At 39.0% G+C, this 24,538-nt stretch overlaps 2 protein-coding genes across 3 annotated transcripts in view; one reads left to right on the top strand and one right to left on the bottom strand.

Moving 5' to 3' along the window:
• Positions 1–6,879, top strand: part of LOC123517040 (cysteine and histidine-rich domain-containing protein-like) — a 9,769-nt gene extending 2,890 nt beyond the window's left edge. Inside the window, exons 3-7 of one of the 2 annotated variants that reach the window (XM_045276870.1) lie at positions 1–106; positions 1,097–1,210; positions 3,719–3,889; positions 4,611–4,796; positions 6,334–6,879. The exon at positions 1–106 is cut by the window's left edge and continues 83 nt beyond it. In XM_045276870.1, the coding sequence (XP_045132805.1) occupies positions 1–106; positions 1,097–1,210; positions 3,719–3,889; positions 4,611–4,796; positions 6,334–6,531 (775 nt within the window). In that variant the 3' untranslated portion in view covers positions 6,532–6,879. The remainder of the gene's footprint in view (positions 107–1,096; positions 1,211–3,718; positions 3,890–4,610; positions 4,797–6,333) is intronic. The other variant, XM_045276871.1, reaches the window with a different exon arrangement.
• Positions 6,880–14,881: 8,002 nt separating this feature from the next.
• LOC123517021 (TLC domain-containing protein 3A-like) lies at positions 14,882–16,944 on the bottom strand. The gene has a single exon (XM_045276836.1). It carries the CDS (start codon positions 16,793–16,795, stop codon positions 15,992–15,994), a length of 804 nt encoding a protein of 267 aa, XP_045132771.1. The 5' UTR covers positions 16,796–16,944; the 3' UTR covers positions 14,882–15,991.
• Positions 16,945–24,538: the final 7,594 nt, after the last annotated feature.

Here is a 24,538-nt window from a genome sequence, read left to right as displayed (position 1 = left end):
AATTGTTGTGAAGGCACCCTCCCAAACATCTCAGGCTCTCCCAAGACCAGACTTTAATACTCCCACCAGCCGACTCCCTATCACTGTTTCACCATCTTTGAAGCAGGTATGAGTATTTATTGTGCTTGTTATGAATTGTGACAGTGGGTGGTAGAAACTGTAAGGATGAGTGTGGTGATAGATACTGGTGGTCTTATTAGTGTAACATTCAGTATGAGAGTCACAGCTTTGTCATTCTTTTATTATTTTAGATTAGCATGTTTACTATTACTATCTTTGTATGTGACTTCAGAAGGATGTAAAATAAGTTAGTTTGTAGTAAAATTAATGAGTTATTATCATTAACAAAATAGATAATTAATATAAGATTTAAAACTTTACTTTATTTGATTAAGAAATCCCTTGATTTTGTCATGTTAGCCATATGTTATATTATAGGATAAGACATAAATGTTTGAATTATCTCACTGAAGATAGTCATTCCTTTTAATGATATTCTTTTTGTAAATTAACTTCAGGGTGTGGATGAATAAACTTGATATTGAGGGAAGGACACACGGATGTAGGCAAACTGTCTGGTAACTGAAAGTGAAGTCTTATTCCCATTACTCTGGTAACAGCTAGGCTTATGATAGAACTTTGTTTTGAAAAATTGTCAGCTGTTTGCTAAATACCTTGCCTGTTTTCATGTTTGAAATATATGAAATTGACTACTAATTATATGATTATGAAGAAGAGTAAATCAAAATTTTATGATGAATGTTGTTATACTCAGGTTGTTGATTTTTTTGTATGACTATAATACCTGTAACTATGGTTAGTATTTTGTTGTATTTTTTTGTAGTTTTTATAGTTAGTATAGAAAAGAAATTATATTTGATTTAGTTTTATTTATTTACAGTATTCTGTACCTCAAATAATCAGTTAAAAAGTATCAGTTAATCTTCTTATTTAGAGCCTTAGAAATATAGTAATGTGGCTAAATAGCAAGAATCAGTATATAGTATGTAGTTTGTCTTGATAGTTTTACAGAGTGGTGGGACTTACTACATCACTTTATTACTAAACAGTATCTTCCTTTTCCTTGTGACTCTAGGCCCTTGAGAAGAAGGCTGCTGAGGAGAAAACTGATAACAGTGCTGAGGAAGGGGAGATGACAGAATCAGGTATCAAGATTGGGGAGAACTGCAAGAATAATGGCTGCAAATCTGTAAGTTTCATTCTGTACAGTGGTTGACCAAGTTTGTGCTATCTTGATTTGCACATGCTGCATTTGATGGCATATAAGATTTTTTTTTTTTTTTTTTTTTTTTTTTTTTTTATATGCAAATGGGAGGCTTCCTGTAGATTTCATTTAGAGATATCACTCACAGTTAAACTTCAAAATTTATGCCACCATATTATAGGCAAGGATGCTATATAATATTTCCCAACCATAACATGATATAAAGAAAATGTCAAAAGTAAAAACACAACTCTATTCAGTTACATGTGCACTGTATTGTTTGCTCTTGGCAACTATGGGCTGCCTTCTTTGCTTTGCCTTAGTGACTCTGCTTCTACTTGTGTTTTATTACTGCAATCATGTAAAATATTTTTACTTGTGTGATTCCTTATTTTTTGTTCATATGTAACACTAACTTGCTTTAAACATTACAAGCTTAAGTACTTAAGATTTTTTTTTTTTTTTTTTGTCTTTCCTTCTTCTCTCTCTTGAATATGCCCCACTGAATTAGGGATGTGTCTTACATGTCATCCTTGGTAAGCTTCAAATATTCCATAATAGACTTGAACATAAAAAATGTAACTTATTTGTAATAATGATGTTGCTAACTACAGTAATACCTTGAGATACAATCACCCCAACATACAATTTTTTTTATATATATGACGAAAAATTTCATATAATTTACTCCTTGAAATACGAAGATATTTTGAAAATACGAATAGCTATTGATAGGTGGCACAGCGATTGCTCGGCTACCCGCGTCCACCCGAACATTCAGCCCGCATTGTGTAACGTTGTTCATCCTTTGTGTATGTATGTGTGCTCCTCGGCAATGTGTATTTTTTCATAAGTTTTGTGAACTCAAGGCCCCTTGATCATGGGTCCCAAAAGTAAAAATTTGGCGAGAAACGCCGTGGTACAGTGGTACCATGCGTGCTTTGGGATCCTAGAGGTCTTCAAGCGCACGGGTTCGAATCCTGTCCACGGTCTGAGTGTAGGTTGGGCTTCCTCACTCGGGGCAACGGTTTCCTAGCGGGTGGGCTTTAAGATAGGAGGTACCCTAAAAAGTATCCCCTTTAGCCCATAAATTCCCGTGAAAACCCCACATGGTATAAAAAAAAATAAATAAATAAACCTGTATTCACATACTGATTACATTTAGAAATTCAATAAACGAGTGAGTACAAATGGTTTTCTGCCCACAAGCAACTCTTCCTCTTTGCAATGCAAAAAAACCAGAAGTCTCTAGATGTCATGGTTACCAAAATATCACAGGTTGAATGAGGTGGTATCATCGGTTTACGTGCCCTTGCGTCCAAATGGGTTCAGCGGCCTTGGCTAGAGCGATAGAAAATGGGCCTCTTGTATCTCTCTCTCTCTCTCTCTCTCTCTCTCTCTCTCTCTCTCTCTCTCTCTCTCTCTCTCTCTCTCTCTCTCTCTCTCTCTCTCTCTCTCTCTCTCTCTCTCTCCTCTGTTCTGATACCACTCTCATTCAAAACTTGTCTCCCCGTAACATGCCGAGAGACCTGGGATATAGAAGTAAGGCGTGCAGGAGAGGTGGTGGAATCAGACACAGTGAAATCACTGTTCGCTCCCACCATCCATTGTTAATGACACAGTGACGTAGAGCATATGTTTACTCCCGATGAGTATTGCCAGCTAACAAGGAAAGAAAATAGCCAAAATATAGCTGTAAAAAGCCTAAACGTCTATTGATGTGCCCAGAGTCTTGTGTGATGAACATCTATCGATGTGTCTCGAGTTTTATGGGTTAAGTTGTTATTTGGGGCAATATAGTTAATTTATATCATGCATACAATAAACATTGTATTTATCTGATATTAAATCTATATTTGGTTGGTATTTAAAGCATGTTAATTTTTTCTGGGGGTAAATTCATATCACAAGAATGAATTAATTCTATTTCCATTAATTTCTATGGGAAAAATTGATTTGATATACAATTTTTTTATATACAGCGATTGTCACGGAACAAATTAAATTCATATGTCGAGGTACCACTGTACTTACAATAGACTGCTAATCTTCATCACTCATTTATTTTTGTTAAAATGACAATGGCAACAGAATTGCATCTTGTCAAATACGGGTGTGATTTTGCCATTGAGTCAACACATTATATTTGGATTCCGATCCTGATTCTGGATATGGTATAATGTGCATTGGTTCACTAGCAAAACTTTCCCACTGATGTCCCCTTGCAAAGCTTGAGGTTAAGATTACAGTAACAGGTTGTCACTATTAAGATTGATTGCTGAGAAGTTTATGGTATCACTTATCAGATGCTTCCACTTGGTTGTCTGTAGAGCATTTTCATTGTCTTTTACCATATTGTTCCAGCCTCCTGAACAATTTGGCTATACATAGTTCCATGGAAATATTTACATACAACACAACTTATGCATGATGAAATTTTATGTTCCTTAGTGTGTATGTAACATTCCTTAATTTGGTATATTTATTCCATAGACTTATGAGGGAGATCACAGTAATTTGGATATGTGCAAACATCACCCAGGCTATCCAGTCTTCCATGAGGGACTTAAATACTGGACTTGCTGCCAGAAGAAGACAACAGATTTTTCAGAGTTCCTAGAGCAGGCTGGGTGCTCAACAGGTCATCACTGCTGGGTTAAGCTAGTAAGTTCTGTCTGTTATAGATTGGACAAGGTATGGTCAGTATCCTTTGGTCATAAAGATAATGAATATGAACTAAAAAAATTGCATAATGATCCTGTATTGTGTGTGCATATATGTCCTCTTTAGTAGGAAGATGCACCAACAAAAATATTTCAATTTCAGAGCAACATTTTGAAATATGGCATTACTGTTATTTATGCACTTGATTGGAAAGATTACCTAAAATGTAATGACCAGATTTCATGATGCTATAGACAGATATTTTTTCAAAGTTCATCGCTTGACTCTGAAATCAACCTCAGCAAAACCCAAGTTTTAGCATTTCCACTTTTATTGCTGGTCCACCATAACCAGTTTTGTATCCTTTCTAGTGAACTCATATGTACCTAGTTTTGATATGGCTTAGATTTCATGGCTAGTGAGACCAAGGCATTTTTATGCTGAGAAAGCATTTGAAAGCCTTTTCCCCTTCATAGGAACAGCATATGTCATGTGTAACTTAAGATAAACAATGTAAAGTAGGGCATGTGTAAAATCATATTGGATCCTACTGAATCTGTTTTCACAATTATAAGAAAACAGTGATCATGGGCATCAACTGAAAGATGAAAGAGGGATTTTGGATATGGTAGGAAGATGCTGCATATGTATCATAGCAGAGGAGTTTAGTATGGTTTTATGTAAATATAGTTGACAGCTGATTGTAAAACAAATCTTTCAGGATTCTAAGAAAGTGGCCACATGTCGTTATGACTGGCACCAGACACCAACCCATGTTTGTGTTGCCATCTATGCCAAGCTTTGTGATCCTGCCATCACCTATGTTGAGGTGAACCCTATCAGACTGAATGCCAACATCGTATTTGCAGATGCAAATGTGTTCACGTTGGATGTTGAGTTACGAGGGGTAAGTTGCTTTTTCCATTAATTATGTAATAATTGGACAAGCTTTAATAGAGAGTATTGTTGAATAGTTATGAATATACATTATTTTGTAAGATGCATACAGTATGATATTTCTTGTCTTATGATATTAGGTTACTTGAAGGTGAAGATTTTAAAAGCTTAAGGTGAATTCTCATCATACTCATTCTCATTGTGTATATATATATATATATATATTTTTTTTTATTTTTTTTTTTTTATTTTTTTTTTTTATTATTATTATTATTATTATTATTATTATGTAGGGCTTGTGATTGAAACATGTCATCAGTATGATGATTTTTACTTCATTTGAGAATCCAAGTTCATGAGCAGATTTATATTCATAATTATAATTTCAATTGTGATTTCAAAACTAATGGAGGCTTCAGTTTCTTAAAAAGTAATGGAGGCCTGAGTTTTTCCAAATTATGAAGTGAAGACAGTAAAGAAGCTAGACTTTAGGAAAATGAAAAGAAAGGTGAAAACTTCACATAGAGAATGTAAATTTTGTAACGTAAGAATTACCTGAGGTTCACTTTTACCGTGACTTGATTTAGTTATGTATATAATTAGTGAGATCTGATCATGCTTTTTTTAAGCTGTTTTGCTTGATCATGGCAGCATGATGCAATGTATACACTTGCTTCAGCCCAAACATGTAGCCAGCAACCAAGAAGTATGATAAAATTAATAAGTTGATTATCTACTGAAAGTTCATTGTTGGTTGGTAGAGAAGATGCATGTAGATGATATAACTAACTCAGATTTATCTTTAAAGCACAACTGATATCACAGTCAGTGCCCTAGACAATATAGAAGGAATGTTGATTTATTCACTGTCAGTTTTACTTAAACCAGAAGGGGACAGAGCCTTATTGTGTCTGGCATTGACTTGTGAAATTATCATGGTGAAATATACTTGTAAATGTAATATAGGGATGTGTAAGAGGTTAGATGATTGATATAACAGAGCTTGGATTTAATGTAAATTGTATTGGTTGTTTCATTAGTGAAGTAGATAAGATAGGAAGTTTAGATATAAAGAAGTTGGGATTTAGTTTTAGGGACAAGGATGATGGAATAAGTTTAATTCTAAGGATAGTGTTTTTTCAAATATGCAGGGATGGAAAGAGAACGACAGATAGAGCTGTGAAATCTAGAAGTTTTATAGATTTGTTTAAAAGTTGTGGGGAGTGACTTGGAGAACAGTGTTATCTTGCAAATGTCAGTGAAAAGTGGGTACTGTGGAAACTAATCATCAGAGAGAGAGTGAGATAGAGTGGCAGATTTATAGTAGAAGATGCATTATGGAAATTTCTGCAAAAGGAGTGGTGGTTTTGTAGAAAAGTATTTTGAGATGGGAATTGAAGAAAAAAGGAAAAAAAAAAAAAAGAGAGAAGCAGTTTATTTGGAGTATAGATTTTAGTAAAGGAGTTTATGTGTGAAAGAAGTAGAGGTTTGTAGATGGTTTGTAAAACCAAAAAAAAATAATTTTCTCTCTCTCTCTCTCTCTGCAGATTGTTGATGTTCAGCAAAGCAGTGTGAACTTGGCTGCAACTAAGGTAGAAATCAAGCTAAGGAAAGCTGAGCCATCCAGTTGGAGAACCTTGATAATTGAAAAAGCACTTCCCTCAGAGAACAAGACTGATGATGAGAAGGCCAAGTGTGAAGAGTTAGAACAGAGAGTGGATGCTGTAGATCTCAGTGACCTCTGAACCAAAACCCAGGGGTAGCTTACTGAAATGACCTATCATGCTTTTAGACCAGAATGCAGTGCAATATAATGTAGTTGCCAGAGCAATGCTGTTTTGTCAAATTAGGATATTTGAAAAAATATGATTTTTCATTTCTTAGAAATTCATAGGATATTAGATAAAATTTGCAAGCGCACATATAAACTATGACAGAAATGATAATCCATGTTTCCTACTTGCACAAAACATGTGTGCTTGCCAAGTTACACTTTTTTCCCAATGCATTGCATCTTGATCACTACTTGACTTTTTTAAATTGTCTGATAAGAATGACTGATGAAAAGATTATTATAAATTTGACAGAAAACACTTGTCTTCCGTTGATATCCTTGCTGTTTTGGAAATTTTTTCATTGATACCTTCTTTTTTTTATCTGTCTGTCTTTATGTCTAATATTTGCTGAAAAATGAACTCCCACAATAACATGGTAGTGATATCTCTTCATAAATTGTAGTTCATTGAATTTAATTTAATTCCATTTTGCAATGATTATTCTTTTAACAGGCATGCTTCACTCCTCTCACGTATACACCATTCATCTTCCATCCATTTCATTGTGCTGTTTCCTTATGAAAAACAGTATGGGAATATCATATTGATAAAAAAAAATGGAAATGTGTGTGATACTTCAACTAGTTTAAGGAAAACAAGATATATAAGAAAATATGAATTAAGAACCCAATAGTATTATCTAATAATATCAGATATCACTATTACAGAATAATATCTGGCCTCCCAGCATATACACTACAGGATAAATGTATCAGTTCATATTTGAGAATAACTCGTGTGCCAGTGTTATGGCTGACAAAAGTGAAACTATCACTTCTGTTTCAACAGCATGATAAAAAGATACGTATTGCTTAACCATCTCTGGTTAAATTCCATTATATCATACTGGGTGGTTTTCTTCTAGAGTTCAGTATAATATTCATCAGTCTTATAGGATAATACATTCAGTGTTCCAAACAGGGACATCATTCTAGATAATTTTTGTGAACTGTTATTAAAGCATAACTACTGAAATGGGTAGGAGATTCTCTCAACAATACTTTTCTATAAAGAAGCTTGCGATATCACTAATTCAGTTAAGGCATCTAAGAGGTGTCTTCAGCCCATTATAATTTGTCCTTATACATCAACTGCTCTCCGAGTTGCCTGATATTCCTGACGCCTGCATTACTTGTTAGATATATGATATTTGCATACACACTACCTCACATTACAACCTCCATCAGCTACTCAACTCTGCTAATGACTGATTTTTTAGGAAAAATCTTCAAATGCCAGAGCCAGAGAGGATGAGGACAAAGTGGGGTCTGTGGAGTGATGATAGTGTGAAAGGGTGAGGTCCATAGAAATTATCAAAAGAGCATAGGGGTACATGAAGAAGCGAGGATGTAGAATGATTTATTACATTTCTATATCATACTATTATAACATTTATAATGTCTAGTTCTTTTCTTTTAATTCTTTCTTAAAGATTTACATATTTGAGAAGTTTGAGAAAACGAAGGATGAAGGCCTTATACCAATGGAGGGTAAGTCTCCAGTCTCTTAAATGTAGTTGAAGAAAGGTAGTGCAAGAGATGCAGAAACAATGGTAACCCTGCTAATGACTGGCACAAAAGCCAGTTTCTAATCCTATCAGCATAGCTCACACTTGAAGAGAAGAGGCAAAAAGAGAAGAAAAAGATGAGGGTAGAGAAAAAGAAATATCAAGACAAGTTAGACGAAAGACATGGGTCAAAGGAGAAAGATTAATCCCTATTCCTTGGCATCAGGCCACTTCCAGAATTGAATTCCATCCCATCTCCAAACATCAGGTTAGGTTGAGAGAATGAAAGGAAGACCTGGTCAAGCAGACAGAGTAGGATAATAGAACATGTGGTAGATAATCTCAGTATGTACATACTTTTTGCTTAGGGTTAACTTATGGTTGGATATGGTAAGGAAGCTGACCTATTTTTCATGGGTGTGAGGAATAAGGACAACAAAAAATAAATACAAACTACTGACCCATTTTACTTAATTGGCTTTAGTCTAGTAGAAAATAAAGTACCTTAGCAATAATGAATTTTGCAATAGCCACTTCAGAACCACTTTATTGAGTCCCTAGTGGCAGCTTGTTTGACTAGCCATCATCCAGTGACTAGGAACAATATTTTTCAGCCATTAAATTTAATTCCCAAAGTAAAATGAATAAGAGGAAAAGAAAACTCATTATCTAACATTTAGTATTATAAATTATATTATAAACACCAATACATATTTAACAAAAATGGCAATTGTCTATAAAAATACAATAAACTTCAGAGATTTTAAGACAATATATTATCACCTCAGTAAACTTTTCAATGACAATCTACATATTTCAGATATATTCAAATACTAGCTCAGTCTGATATTCTGTGCATCAGAAAAATTTGCTCATCAAGATTCAAGAGAAAGAGAAAAAATATAATAAATAAATAGATAAATAAAGTAGCAGTCATTTAATTTGTAATCTAAATCTCAAAAATCTTTTCCTTAAGAAGTAGAGCTAAAGATATTACATCAAACAATAAAATCATTCAATCCCCCTTCATATTTGTGAAACACAGGGTGAGAAGTAATGCACAATGATATCACAATAACTATCAACAATACATGCATAGTAAACATAAAGAGGTAATATGCATTTCTTTCTGAATTACTTCCCACACTGAAAACAATAATACATACAATGGTGTTCTGAAGGAGTAAGAATAATTAATAGATCATATTTAAATGAAAATTATTCATTACACATCTGAGGATCCTACATGGAAGTGATAGTATTGTAAGAGGAAGCTGCAAATGAGATAAGACACATGCAATTCATAATGAACCAAGATATGTACTTGCACATACAAAATTAACTGCTCATTATTAGTAAATACTCCATCAGCAATACTGCAGATTATAAAGCAATACCATCAAATGGAGACATTTTGGTTGAAAGGCTCATAAATACCAGTAAACTAGTGAATAATTATTATCAAATGCATTGAAAATATTCAGCAGAACATTGGAATGGGAAATACAAGATGTGAAGATAATGTAGTCCATTCACTCTTAGCTTGCAATTGGAATCTAAGCTACTTTTGTAACCTCACTGCTGATTTGTTCATGCTCAAGTCAACTTGTTCCAGATGCTGGTTTTAACTTTTACTTCTCTCTGCATCTGCCTTTTTTTTTTTTTTTTTTTTTTTTTTTTAATATAGACTTGGTTTCTTGATCATTGATAGCAGATTACAAATGTGTTAAGTAAAGCAAGTTTAAGTCATATATGAAATTCAAGAATTTCATTCAAAGCTGTAAGCCTAAGATAACATTGCCTAAGCATCATGAGGATGTACATGTGCACATGGTCACTATTGTCTAGGACCTGCCGCTTGAGATAAAAAGAAGCTTATCATCTTTTCATTCCATCTTACCTAAAATCTGATAATTCAGGAGAATTTTCCCAAACACATACCATAATTCTTATCTACAATATCATGATAGTTCCATGGAAAAAGAACATGTGGCATATGGTGGTATAAAAGAAAATTTACATCAGTCCATAAATTAAGCTTGCATTATCAAAATTTTTCATCAATTTGAACCATAGTTTAAGAAATTCCTAATCTACTATCATTCTTCTATCCAAAGAAGTCAAGTAAGTATTGCACTAAAAAGAGGAAGACAGGCTAACAGAGCCATAGACCAACCAGTGATGATATTACAGGAGCCACTTAAATTTCTAATCAAGTATGAGGTTACAAAAGTAGCTTCAGTTATAGGCTAAGAATTAATAGACAACAGTAACAATAAGGAACCAGTTCATCAGTGTTCAGTTGCTGTTATAGCAATAGGGGTCTTTACAAATTAAACTACACTATATGGCTATACCAATTTTTTGTTACAGCTCATGAAATATGAAGAAGTAAAGTTGGTGTGTGTGTGTGTGTGGAGAGAGAGAGAGAGAGAGAGAGAGAGAGAGAGAGAGAGAGAGAGAGAGAGAGAGAGAGAGAGAGAGAGAGAGAGAGAGAGAGAGAGAGAGAGAGAGAGAGAGAGACTCAGACTCTTGATGTCTTACAGATGTATTCATACCCAGAAAATGGACAGACTGCTCAACAAAATTATAAGGTGTGAAATGATAGGCACTCATGGAAAATGGAAAGAATATGAAACTATAAGTATCAGATGTTCAAGCTGTCATTCTCAAAGCAGCTCTTGCAAGGTTTCACAAAGGGGTTTTAAAGGGAGCAAATAAGTCATAATGAGATGTAGGTGGCAGCACAGATGATGATGATGATGATGAAAGTTATGACAAGTTGCCTATATTAAACATGCAGCTCCACCTAATTCACAGCACATCATGTCTTTTTAATGGTAAGTCCTGTGAAAAACAGCTTCAATCTTTGGCATGTGTATCACAGGAGTGATATGACACAAAACAGCAGTCACTGACTCCTACAATACTCTGATTTTAAGAAGTGAGACATCATTGCACTGGCGTAACAAACATAGGGAGGGGAGGAAAAAAAAAAAAAAAAAAAAAAAAAAAAGAGAAATGAGAATCTATGTAATCTATTTCCCTGAATTTAAAATGCTGCTCAAGGGAGATTGCAAGTGACTGACTTATAGACATTATCATGTGTATGTCTGAATTTGTTCATATGTAGGACATGAGTGGCAAAAACACCATTTTGGCAAAGATACATCAATGGAGATTTTATATACTCATCTTCATATGTAATATATAAATACCAAATTACTGTAGAAATTATAATATAGAATTACAGGTTAGGTATTCATTAGCTTTCAATAAACTGCACTGATCTACAAAACAGTTCGAAGAAGGCACTACCAAATAGGATGAAAATTTCCAGCTAAAATCTAGAGCAATTACTTTGGAGAGAGAAAAAAAAAAAATATGGAGAATTGCATGCATTAACAAACTAGCCTGGATGAGGGATTTTCAGTATTTGGTGTGAACACAATCAACTGGCTACAACTTTTCAGCACCAATGCTCAAAGAAATTGAGACCTGAGAAGCTACTATAAATCCAACCATTCATACACAAGCCAATGGTCCAACATACCTGCCAGGATGAGCTTTATAATTTCCCCAAACACTTGAAAATTTTTTCTAGTTGGGCTTAGGACTGTGGACTTTCCTTTACTCATAAAAAAGAGATTGCAGCCAAAATTTGCCTATTGACTAATGCACAGAGCTGCTCTATCAATGTTTCTGAGAGAATAAATCTTAATCAGGTATGCTTCCTAACATCTGCATTTGCTGATACAAAAACATTTTGAAAATAATCAAAATACTGCATAATTCCATAGTATTTAGAATCATATTAAACCAAAAAGTAGAGTATACTAATTTTCCTGAATGCACAACATACTTTCTTCAAAGCAGAAACCATGTTACACACATAAAAAAAGTACATTTTTTGTTTCATGATTAGAAAGACACAAACACTCTCTCTTGTTTTACATACAATTCTTGAACTTGATCTATCAAATATTGGGAAGACACTCTGGGTCAAGGACAATGATCCTGAGGCATATAGCAGAACACTAGATCTTCATTTTTCATTCAGATCCATCGATCAGGTAATACAATAATATTGTGCCTCTTCACAGCTTGTTTTATCACTATTCTTTACATGCACTAAGATGTTCATACTATACTGTAACTATCTTAATTCTTAATATGTGTATTGCAAACTATTATGCAATCTTGTGAAGAAAAAAAAATAAATAAAAATCTGCAAACCTGCAGAGCAACATTGAAGTGAGCAATGACAACAGTGCATACATTAGTTATTGAAAATTGATGAAATTTGGCAAAGCAGCTGATGTGGTATAACAATGTATTTATCATTCTAGATCTGGTAACCTTTCCTTAGCACCTGATGTTCAATAAAACATTAAATAATCTTGAAATTGAGACAACAAAATTTCTTCAAACTATGATAGTATTGTGAAATAATTACTTAATTCAATATGCATTAGTGCAGAAAATCAGAATTTCAATATGATGAGTCTAAATGTTCAATGATACAGCCTCATCATATCATTAAAGATATTAAATACACCACATCAGTGCTAAGTAATAATAAGTAATATTTCACCAATGTACAGTGTGCATGCACTTGGAGTTCCACAAAGAATAACATACATACACTATATTTAGTTACACTGGACCATTTTTTCAGCATATTCATAGAGCGAAGCATTATATGGCACAAAATGTCTTTCAATGAATCTTGTATAATACCCTGCTCTGTAGGAAACTACAGCTCCTTTAATATTTAGATACACTGTCTAGTTTCTGCTTTCCATGAAGGCAATGGTGTTCACAGTCACCAAAGTTATTATAGGTTAGAATTTCTTTAGCTATTAAAATATATTGGTTAGAATTTTTTTACCTATTACAATATATTTAATATAATTAAAATTCCTTAATCTATTGCAATATCCTATGTTTCTCATTGGCTAGAATTTTTTCCAATATTACAGAGCTAATGCTGGTGTCATATCTCTACAAGAGTGTGCATGAATATGGAAGCATTCCCTTAAAATTGGCACTCTTGGTTGGTCCCTTTTGCAATCTAGGACAACTTTGATGAATGAGTGCAACAGTAATTCAAAATACTAAAAAGGAACTGGCTTTTGAATACTAAAATTTAAATTCACTATATATTTAAACAAGGAAGTAACTAACAAAATACTATTGTCAAGAACTATTTTACAAATTAATCTATGAGAATTATATATAAGAAAAAAACATTTAGTTTATTTCTGATTAAAAATTATAAAAAAGTGTTACTACCTTTATGTAGAGAAGCAATGTTGATGCCAAACTACTAAACACATATATCTAGGTACAAGGGTTACAGAATCATCAGTAAGATGAATCTACAGCTTATTATCCCATTGGGATGTAAATTCTTTTACATTACTTAATTTGTGTCTCCAGTAAAATACTATTTTCACATTTGCATAGTGGATGAACATACTGGTTAAAGGATAGGTAGAGAAGAAGAATTAAAGGAATGTAAAGTTGCCAATGCACTCAAGTGAATCTTTACACTGATTGAATGCTCTGGCCTAAACGTCAGACCTCAATACATATCACGGTAATCAATTTCAGAATGTAACAAATACTTTAATATCCCAACTAAAAGAATATACATAGCATGAATAAGATACATACACAAATATCAAGGCACAGTCAACATCATACCATAGCAAACAAGAAATAAAAAGCCAGCTATAAAAACATAAACAGCTTTCAGTAATATTCAGTAAACAATGATAAGAAAGAATGGAGATTAATGGTTTAGTTTCAATAGAGTACCAATGATTGGTGTCAACAGAGCATCAGCAGTGTATCTACACAAGGAGTAGACCAGCCACAAACACCACTATTAAAGAGAATCACTTAACATTCCTGAATAACTGAGCCTAAATATTACGACAAATGTCATAACTTTCATTCAAGACTTTATTAACTCTTAAGACTACCTCTACATTCACTGTTGTAACTCAAAATTTTGCAAAGAGTGCAAACGGTTTCAAACGAGTAAAAAGTTATAAGGGTTAATGAAGATATCTTGCTGCAATATTCACAATAGAAGTAAACATCAACCAAACATATAGAATCAAGATGAAAATTTCTATTTCATAACTGCAATCACACACAATGTCAATAAATACATAGTTAATACAAGATCTACATATTCCTACAATTCAGTGTTGATTGTGACCTCTCTCTCTCTCTCTCTCTCTCTTACCACTTTGAATATATATTTTTGTCTTGTCACATGAAATTTTGAAGTGTACTTGGGACAATCACCTTTTCAGTGATCTCCATGATATATATATATATATATATATATATATATATATATATATATATATATATATATATATATATATATATATATACACACACACACACACACACACACACACACACACACACACACACACACACATATATATATATATATATATATATATATATATATATATATATATATATATATATATATATATATATATATATATATATATATATATATATATATATATATATATATATATATATATATATATATATATATATATATATATATATATATATATATATATATATATATATATATATATATATATATATATATATATATATATATATATATATATATATATATATATATATATATATATATATATATATATATATATATATATATATATATATATTATATATATATAATTCTGTTCATAGTCTGATAACTTATAATTACTATGAACACAGAACAGTAAATTTCTATGAAAGACCAGCTGTGAATACTACGCTAACTAAACTACAAGGCATTCCTTGAGTAATTTATAAATTGGCACCTGTCATTTAAGTACATTTGGCCACACTGTGTGTATACATTGCACTTGAAAAGTTGGTCTTTGAGAATGACTGATATGCTCAATTTTTCTTTATACATTGTTATCACAATCATCCATAGCTATGAAACAAATGCATAGGTGGCAAATAATATATTGTTATACACTTGTGGCACTATCTTCAGCCACTTATATAACTATCCTATGAAGTTGAAAACTGCCAAACAAACTTCTGTATTGTGTCACAGTGTGGTTATATGTGAACTGTAAAAGATGGTGCATATTTATGCAAACAATTAAATGTATGTAATATATAAATACATTCCATTTATGACATTAATAACAGTGTATGGTACCTGGGTAATCTGTGTATTAGTTTATAACACAGTTAGTTCTGTTTATTACATAAGTATTTATGAACCATTCAAGCACGCATGATTTTGTCTTCTGAAATATTTGATATATGCCTGGTAACATAATTACATATCATTACTCACTGCTGAATGCTAATGTAATTTTGGAATCATTTGATTGTTTTTGACTTCTGATTTTCCAAAGAATTAACTATGCAAAGTTACACGAGTCTTGAATAAGACCAAAAGAACAAATATGGCATTAGGACTATTGAAATATGACGTATTATAAATTTTTTTTCTTTTTATATATATAATCATTGCTGTGTTTTATACCTAATGATTTTAAAGGACTTCCTTAATCTTACTAATATATCACTTTATCTTTCCTTCAAACTACAATACACATTGATAAAAAATATATAAATAGATTAAATCAACATTCATAAAAATATTGAAATTTAACTCATCATCTAGGTTATTTGAAAAAAATCAACAGGTATAACTGAAACATTGAAAAAACAAAAAATAATAGTTTGAAAACACTTATATCAGAAAGTCTTAGTTAAAACTGAACCAAGAATGAATTCCAGCACAAAGTATATTGACTAGATCTTATCCCTATAGCATAACTTTCATCAATAATCTTTACTCAATTGTGATGGGGTACTTTTTAGGACTGCCACTGCTCCCTTTACCATCATGTTGAGCCAGTATATCTGTGGTGCCAGTACAAGGAGACAGGAGAGGTGGCAGGTGATGGGAATGGAAGCAAGAGCATGGATGTGAGATGGTGCTCTTGTCTGCTGACTCAAATACACAGCATACATGACAGGAAACATGGCAACACGGCACATGGAGAACACTATCATCATCAAAATGCCATTGACCATGTATATTGTAGAATTTTTCAATCCCAGGCGACTAAGAATAACACGAGCATTGACAAAGGGGGTGGAAAGTTCAGTACAGAAGAAGCATCCCATGAAGAAGTGTCCCATGGGCGAGTGGTAAACAACTGCAGGGAAAAGCACACACACTATTGTGAGATGATGCACAATCATAAGTAGATCCTTCTTCAGGTACGAGAGGAGTAAGGCACCCAGAGAGTCACATTCAGATCTGGCACTGTGGCTTCTGAACATAGCCCACAAATCATAAATGAAGTAGGCTGTTCCAATTGACGAATAGTACACAGCCAGTGGGTATTTGTCCCGCATAACATCATGCCAGCAAGCAATGACTGTCATTACACCCACAATACCACAGGCAACACCCTGCACGCCCGACACGAAGCTCTCTGCAATGTGGGCGCGGTGGGCGGGGGATAGACTGCTGGTCCTTGTCCACATGCGCAATGCTTCTGCGATCAACAGGTAGAGACCAAACCAGGCGACCAGGGCGTACGTGCCCACCGCCAGCTGGGTGTGAAAGGCCTGCATGGCGGCAACACAACCCTGACAGCGGCCCTGCGGCCAAGCTCCTCAGGGGGGCGCACAGGTTAATACTGCTAGTACGCTGGCGGTCAGCTGACTCAGTGTTGATACATTCCTGATGCTCTTGTGAACCACTCGCTTATTGGTCGCCTGTGACTTGCTCATTCATTGGCTGTCGTAGAATGGGACTACGTTCACAATGAAATTTCTTCATAAGCATCTATATAAAAAAAAAATAAATAAATAAGTAAATAGAAAAATTAAATAAATAAATAAATAAATAAAAAAAACAAAAAATAAATTGAATTATAATTATGGTGATGTATAAACTATGATGAAATACAAAGAAGAAAAGATAAATCATTCAACAATAATGCTGAATAGAATAATAAAATGTGCCTCCAATACCCTTCAGGGAAAAAAAATAAATAAATAAATAAAAAAAAAAAAAAAAAAAAAAAAAAATATATATATATATATATATATATATATATATATATATATATATATATATATATATATATATATATATATATATATATATATATAAGAACATAAGAACAAGAAAGGAGGGAAGCTGCAAGAGGCCGCCAGGCCTATACGAGGCAGTCCCAGTGTGCTTAATCTACCTAATTCCATCTATCTTCCCCATCCATGAATTTATCTAACCTTCTTTTAAAGCTCCCTATTGACTCAGCCCTGACTACATGCCCACTGAGACTGTTCCACTCATCAACCACTCTGTTTGAAAACCAGTTCCTTCCCATTTCCTTCCTAAACCTGAATTTTTCAAGTTTAAACCCCTTATTTCTGGTTCTGTCCCCGCTACTGATCCTAAGAACTACATTCATGTCCCCTTTGTTAAAACCCTTATACCACTTAAATACTTCTATCAGGTCTCCTCTTAACCTACGTCTCTCAAAAGAATGCAGACTAAGTTTTTTCAGTCTCTCTTCATAAGGCATATCCTTCATTCCCTGTATCCTTTTAGTCATCCTCCTTTGCACTGACTCCAATTGAGCTATGTCCTTCCTGTAATGTGGGGACCAGAATTGTACCGCATAGTCAAGATGTGGCCTGACCAGCGCCAAGTATAATTTTAGTATTACTGGGACTCCTGCTTTTAACACTTCTAAAGATGAAACCTAATACTCTATTCGCCTTATTTCTGGCCTCGATACATTGCTTCCTTGTACCGAGATCAGAGCTAACTATGACTCCTAATATATATATATATATATATATATATATATATATATATATATATATATATATATATATATATATATATATATATATATATATATATATATATATATATACACATATATATATATATATATATATATATATATATATATATATATATATATATATATATATATATATATATATATATATATATATATATATATTGCTGCGACCCTCCTTCAGCTTCTTCTTCAGGAGGGACGCCTCACAATCTTCTCGGGATTCGGGGCGTGTGTCGGGGAGAAGGACTTTACCTGGGTGGGCGGCGCGGCTGGGGTGGAGCGGCGGGCAGATCGCTCTCTCAGGCCTGGCTGTCTGCTTCTATAGCACCCACTCTCACTCAGCTCAGTCACACAGAGTGGGAGAAGGAAACACTTCTTCCTTATTTCTCTATATTACAGCAACTATACACGAGTCACCGGGAACAGGTGGCGGCGGCACACAGGACGGGCAGGGGCGGCAACAAAGTACGGGTAACACTTTGTTAGTTCGTCAGGCACTTCACTGTCTCTCTGTCTCTCGTTCACTCTCTGACTGCTCCCCAGAGTACGACTTGTTCCTTCGAGGTCTCTTGCTACACTCCTGTCCTCTGTCCTCGTCGGTGCCACACAGTGCCCCACAAACCACGCCTCCTGTGCCGTCGCACCTGCCAGGCAATGTCCTTACGAGTCTATTTCAGCTTATTAGGTAACGCTATCTACCTTAACCGCTAATTACCAATATATCCCTGATAATGCTGGCTACAAGCAATTCACACATGCATGCCTTTATTTACACGGTACCGTATGACAATTATCCCAGGGCTGGCCAGTGCCCTCACCCATACACACACACACACACACACACACACTCTTATCTCCCCGTGACCTCCGGGGTCACATCTCCTCCGTCATGGAGGCCTAGCTCAGCGTCCCTTCCATTAAGGTGTGACAGTTTCATAAACACGAGCAACCAACACCTCGCTCACCCTTTAGCTAAAGTCTGCACATATGTACTCATATGTACTACCCATATGTACTCTCTTATGACGCTGCTCCACACTCACACAGGCACACGTACATATCTGGGAGGCTGCTGCAATACACCTTCGCAACACTGCCCCCTCCCACATAAATAGTCGTCTCGACTATTTCCCTAGTCTCGTCCTCCACATTTTACATCCTAGCTACTCAAATCTGTTTCCTCATCTAGAATATAGTCCTGCAATCTCTGTGGTGGTCGGCGCTGGCGGGGTGGGCAAGGGTGGCGGCTGGCGGTGAGTCACCCACTCCTGACTCAGCTTCTTCATCCCCGCTCGTCCCCGCTCCACCGTCCTCGCTGCCCACGAGGCCGGCGTCAGGCCCCGTTACGTCCTCTGCTACTATAGCAAGGGCAGCTTCCTCCTCCTCACTGCTGCTGTCACACGGGGCTTGGCCCCAGGTGAACTTCCCCGGCCCGTGGTATCTCCACAGTCGGTCAGCATGAATTATCTTGGGCTTCCCGCGTTGTCCTCGACGAATACGGAAGGTTACCTCCGACACCTTCTCGATGACAGTGTATGGCCCCTCCCAGGGGCTCTGCAGCTTCGGTGAGAGACCTTTCCGCCGGCGGGGGTTGTAAAGCCACACCTTGTCGCCAACTGCAAACTCAGCCGCGCGACTTCCCCGGTCATAGCGGTGCCTCATGGCCTCGCCTGCCAGCTTAAGTCGTCCTCGCACCTGATGATGAGCCTCCACTAGCCGCTCCTGCAGTGCTATGGCGTAGTCCGTGGCCACAGTAGGCAGTTCTTCATCTGGAGGGCGTCCTGTTGTCAAGTCCACCGGCAGGCGAAGCTCCCGGCCCATCATAAGCGGGCCGGCGTGTAGGTGGTGGCCTCGTGCGCGGCAGACCTGTATGCCATGAGCAGAGCGGGAAGCTTCCGGTCCCACTCTGTCTGTCCCTCTGTACAGTATTTGGCCAGTTCCTGAGCCAGTGTCCTGTTGAAGCGCTCCACCATCCCGTCAGACTGCGGCCTCAGTGGTGTTGTCCTCGTCTTCCGCAGGCCCATTAGCTGGCAACACTCGCCGAATACCTCCGACTCAAACTCGCGGCCTTGATCGGAATGCAGCTCTCCAGGCACACCAAACCTGGTGAAGAACTGCTCCACCAGTACCTCTGCTACAGTCACTGCTTCATGGTTCGGCAGTGCGTACGCCTCGGGCCATTTCGTGAAGTAGTCCATGGCAACACAGATGTAACGATTGCCAGCTGCAGTCGCGGGTAGCGGCCCCACGATGTCTACTGCTACTCGCTCCATCGGGGCTCTCACCTGATACAGCTGTAGCGGCGCTCTACCCTTCCGTGCTGGTCCCTTCTTGGCGTTACAGGTGTCGCACACGCGGCACCATTCTTGTACATCCTTGCGCATCCCCAGCCAGTAGAACCGCTGTCGTAGACGACTGAGTGTCTTCTTCACTCCTAGATGCCCACTGGGGACGCCCTCATGCATCTCCCGCATCAGGCTAGCTCTCATATCACGAGGAATGACTGTCTGCCAGTACATCATCCCTCCGTCAGGTGTCAGCCACTTCTTCACCAGTACTCCTCTACTCAATTTCAGCGTGTCCCACTGCCTCCAGTAGAATCTCGTAGCTGGACTCAGGGCTGCCACTTCTTGCTCACAGTAAACTTTGCCCCATACAGGTACGGGTGAAAGTTTTCTAGACTCTTCACCACCGCCAGAAGTTCCTTCAGCGTGACACAGTAATTTCTCTCCGCGTGACTGAACTTGTTACTGCAGTACGCCACCACATGCTCGCGTCCGTCCTTCAGCTGCGACAGCACTGCTCCCACGCCCTCAGCACTAGCGTCACAATCCACAACGTACGGGCAAGCGGGGTCCGGGTATGGCAGCACAGGAGCGTTCACCAGCGCCTCCTTCAGCCGCTCAAAGGCTGTCTGACACCCAGCATCCCAGCAAAATCGGGCCCCTTTTCTTGTCAGGTTGTGCAGGGGCGCCGCTATGCTGGCGAAGTCCTTCACGAACCTATGATAGTACGTGCACAGGCCCACGAAGCTCCTCACTTCGCCCACATTGGTCGGGACAGGCCACTCTGCCACAGCTCGCACCTTCAGTGGATCGGTGCGCCCCTTATCCTCGCTGACGACATGCCCGAGGAAAGGCACCTCCTGCTGGAACAACAGACACTTCTTCGGGCTAAGCTTCAGATTAGCTCTCCTCAACCGCAGAAGGACGTCCTCCAGCCTCTGCACCTCCTCCTCGAAGGTGCGTCCGAAAACAACCACATCGTCCAGGTAGACGAGGGCAGTCTTCCAGTCTTCCGTATCATGTACCCTCAGCGTTCCTTTCCCGAAGTCGATACAAGCCCGGCCCTTCGTCAGGTAGTCGATACCCAGGAGGCAGGGTTCCTCCAGGTCAGCCACGTACACAGGTAGCTGCATCTCCTCGCCTCCCACCTCTATCCACGCCTCCACTGGTCCCTGCATCGCGCTGCAGTGCCCCGTCACTCCACACATCTTCTGTGGGGCAAGGGGGAGGTTCCTTGCTGCGATGACGCCCTTCCTAACGAGCGTCCTGTCCGCCCCAGTATCCACGGTAAGGCAACACGGTCGTCCATCGATCACGCCTTCAACCTGGGAGGTGAGGGCGGCAGCAGCTGCAGCGACGACAGAGCGGCGGCCAGTTAGCCGGAGTGGGACCTGGGTGATGACGGCTGGTGTGCGGCCCCGCTCCCACGCCAGACGGTGTTTCCCGCCCGTATTCTCCTGCCCGCCTGCGTTTTCTGGGGGCAGGACCGAGAGAGGTGGCCCAGTTGGCCACAACCCCAGCAGCAGGGCTGGTACATGTACTGCCCCACCTGCTCGGCGAAATGAGACCGAGCGGGGACTGGGGACCGGCGACAATCTTGCTTCCTATGTCCCGTCTCCTTACAGTTCCAACATGCCCCTCTGAACGGCCTTGCTCTGCTTCTCCCTGGCCCGTCCTTCGCCCGGCTCCGTCGGTAGCTTTGGTTTCTTTCGGAGTCTGTCCTGGACCTCCCAGCGCTAGTCTTAACGAAGGACTCGAACTCCAGTGCCCGGGCAAGGGCCTCTTGCAGATTTGCAACATGCGCCTGCTTCACGTAAATCTGCGATTGCGCGTCCTCCAGCGCATCAATGAACTGATCCTCATCAGCAGCGTTGCAGTTTCTTCTGATGCCCGTGGGTACGCCTTCCGCATCAGATGCTCCAAATCTTGTGCCAGCTGTTGTAACGTTTCTCCGCGTCCTCGGACTCGGGCCCGGAACCTCGCCCGATACACCTCTGCCTGGTACTGGTGTCCGTAGCGCCTCTCCAAGACGCCCACTACGTCGGTGTAGGACTCCTGTTGTGCAGGTGTTAACTGACTTAACACCTCCACGGCTGGCCCCTTCAAACTTGTCACAAGATTCAGGGCGCGCTCCTCTTGACTCCAGCCTTGCGCTCGAGCCACGACTTCGAATTGGGCCAGGTAAGCCTCCAGCGACACCCTTCCGTCGAACTCCTGTGGTCTAGGCCGCCTGGGGGGCGCAGAGGGGGCGGCCGCTGGCTGGGAGGAAGCTCGAGGCGGGAGGCGGCAGGGGGAGAGCGAGCTTTCCGTTGGTGGGGTGGGAGGCAGTCTTGGGTGGGCGGCTGCGGAAGGGCTAGCGGAGGGCAGGGTGGGAGACAGTCCGAGGGCGTTTTCCGTCTCGTCGCCCTCAGACTCCTCGTCGGTCTCACCCGCCAGCCGGACGCCAGCCCAGAGCAGACGGGATGAGCTGTGCGACTGAGCACTCATTCTTCTCACTGGGCCTGCCGTCGCTTGCATGGCATCTGCCATCGCCCCAACTCCTTCATCTCCTTCTTCAGCGTCGCACATTGGAGTTCGTTTTCGTGCCTGACGGTAATCAATCCCTGCCCGACGGTAGTCACTTCGTGCCTGACGGTAGTCAATTCCTGCTGGATCGCCACCAACATACACATGAGTTCAGCCATTGAAGGCGGCTCCTCGCCCACAACTTCCGTCTTCACGATCTGCTCGCCGTCAGCCATTATACATCCGTCAGGTAGTACCTTGCCTTCTGCCACAACACACAAGACGCCCTTGGGATCCCACTCCTGACACCAAGTGCTGCGACCCTCCTTCAGCTTCTTCTTCAGGGAGGGGACGCCTCACAATCTTCTCGGGATTCGGGGGTGTGTGTGTCGGGGAGAAGGACTTAACCTGGGTGGCGCGGCGCAGCTGGGATGGAGCAGCGGCCAGATCGCTCTCTCAGGCCTGGCTGTCTGCTTCTATAGCACCCACTCTCACTCAGCTCAGTCACACAGAGTGGGGAGAAGGAAACACTTCTTCCTTATTTCTCTATATTACAGCAACTATACACGAGTCACCGGGAACAGGTGGCGGCGGCACACAGGACAGGGCAGGGGCGGCAACAAAGTACGGGTAACACTTTGTTAGTTCGTCAGGCACTTCACTGTCTCTCTGTCTCTCGTTCACTCTCTGACTGCTCCCCAGAGTACGACTTGTTCCTTCGAGGTCTCTTGCTACACTCCTGTCCTCTGTCCTCGTCGGTGCCACACAGTGCCCCACAAACCACGCCTCCTGTGCCGTCGCACCTGCCAGGCAATGTCCTTACGAGTCTATTTCAGCTTATTAGGTAACGCTATCTACCTTAACCGCTAATTACCAATATATCCCTGATAATGCTGGCTACAAGCAATTCACACATGCATGCCTTTATTTACACGGTACCGTATGACAATTATCCCAGGGCTGGCCAGTGCCCTCACCCACACACACACACACACACACACACACACTCTTATCTCCCGTGACCTCCGGGGTCACATCTCCTCCGTCATGGAGGCCTAGCTCAGCGTCCCTTCCATTAAGGTGTGACAGTTTCATAAACACGAGCAACCAACACCTCGCTCACCCTTTAGCTAAAGTCTGCACATATGTACTCATATGTACTACCCATATGTACTCTCTTATGACGCTGCTCCACACTCACACAGGCACACGTACATATCTGGGAGGCTGCTGCAATACACCTTCGCAATATATATATATATATATATATATATATATATATATATATATATATATATATATATATATATATATATATATATATATATATATATATATATATATATATACACACCGCTGGGTCCTTCCCGAGTGAAGGGAGATAATCAGGGAGAGAGATTATACCCACACAAAGGGGTAATCTCTGAGGGTATTGGCAGAGTACGTAACTTTTTTAGGCAGATTCACACCTGTCAATATGCGACTGAATTTCCAAGTCTAGCGTCTAGCGACTGGAAAACCAGTCGCAAAACAAGATCAACATGTTGGTTTTGTTCAATCGATTTGCGACTTGTCTACGTTGTGACGTCATGGAAAAAGTTTGAAAATGTTGTGTCGATGTAGAGAATATTTTGGAATTGGTGAGGGAAAAAGAGCACGTCTGGGACCCTAAAAGTGAATTCTACAGCAAAAAAAAAATAAATAAA

The sequence above is a fragment of the Portunus trituberculatus genome, chromosome 41 (assembly GCF_017591435.1).
Source record: "Portunus trituberculatus isolate SZX2019 chromosome 41, ASM1759143v1, whole genome shotgun sequence".
Taxonomy (NCBI): domain Eukaryota; kingdom Metazoa; phylum Arthropoda; class Malacostraca; order Decapoda; family Portunidae; genus Portunus; species Portunus trituberculatus.
This window is presented reverse-complemented; position numbering and strand designations above follow the sequence as displayed.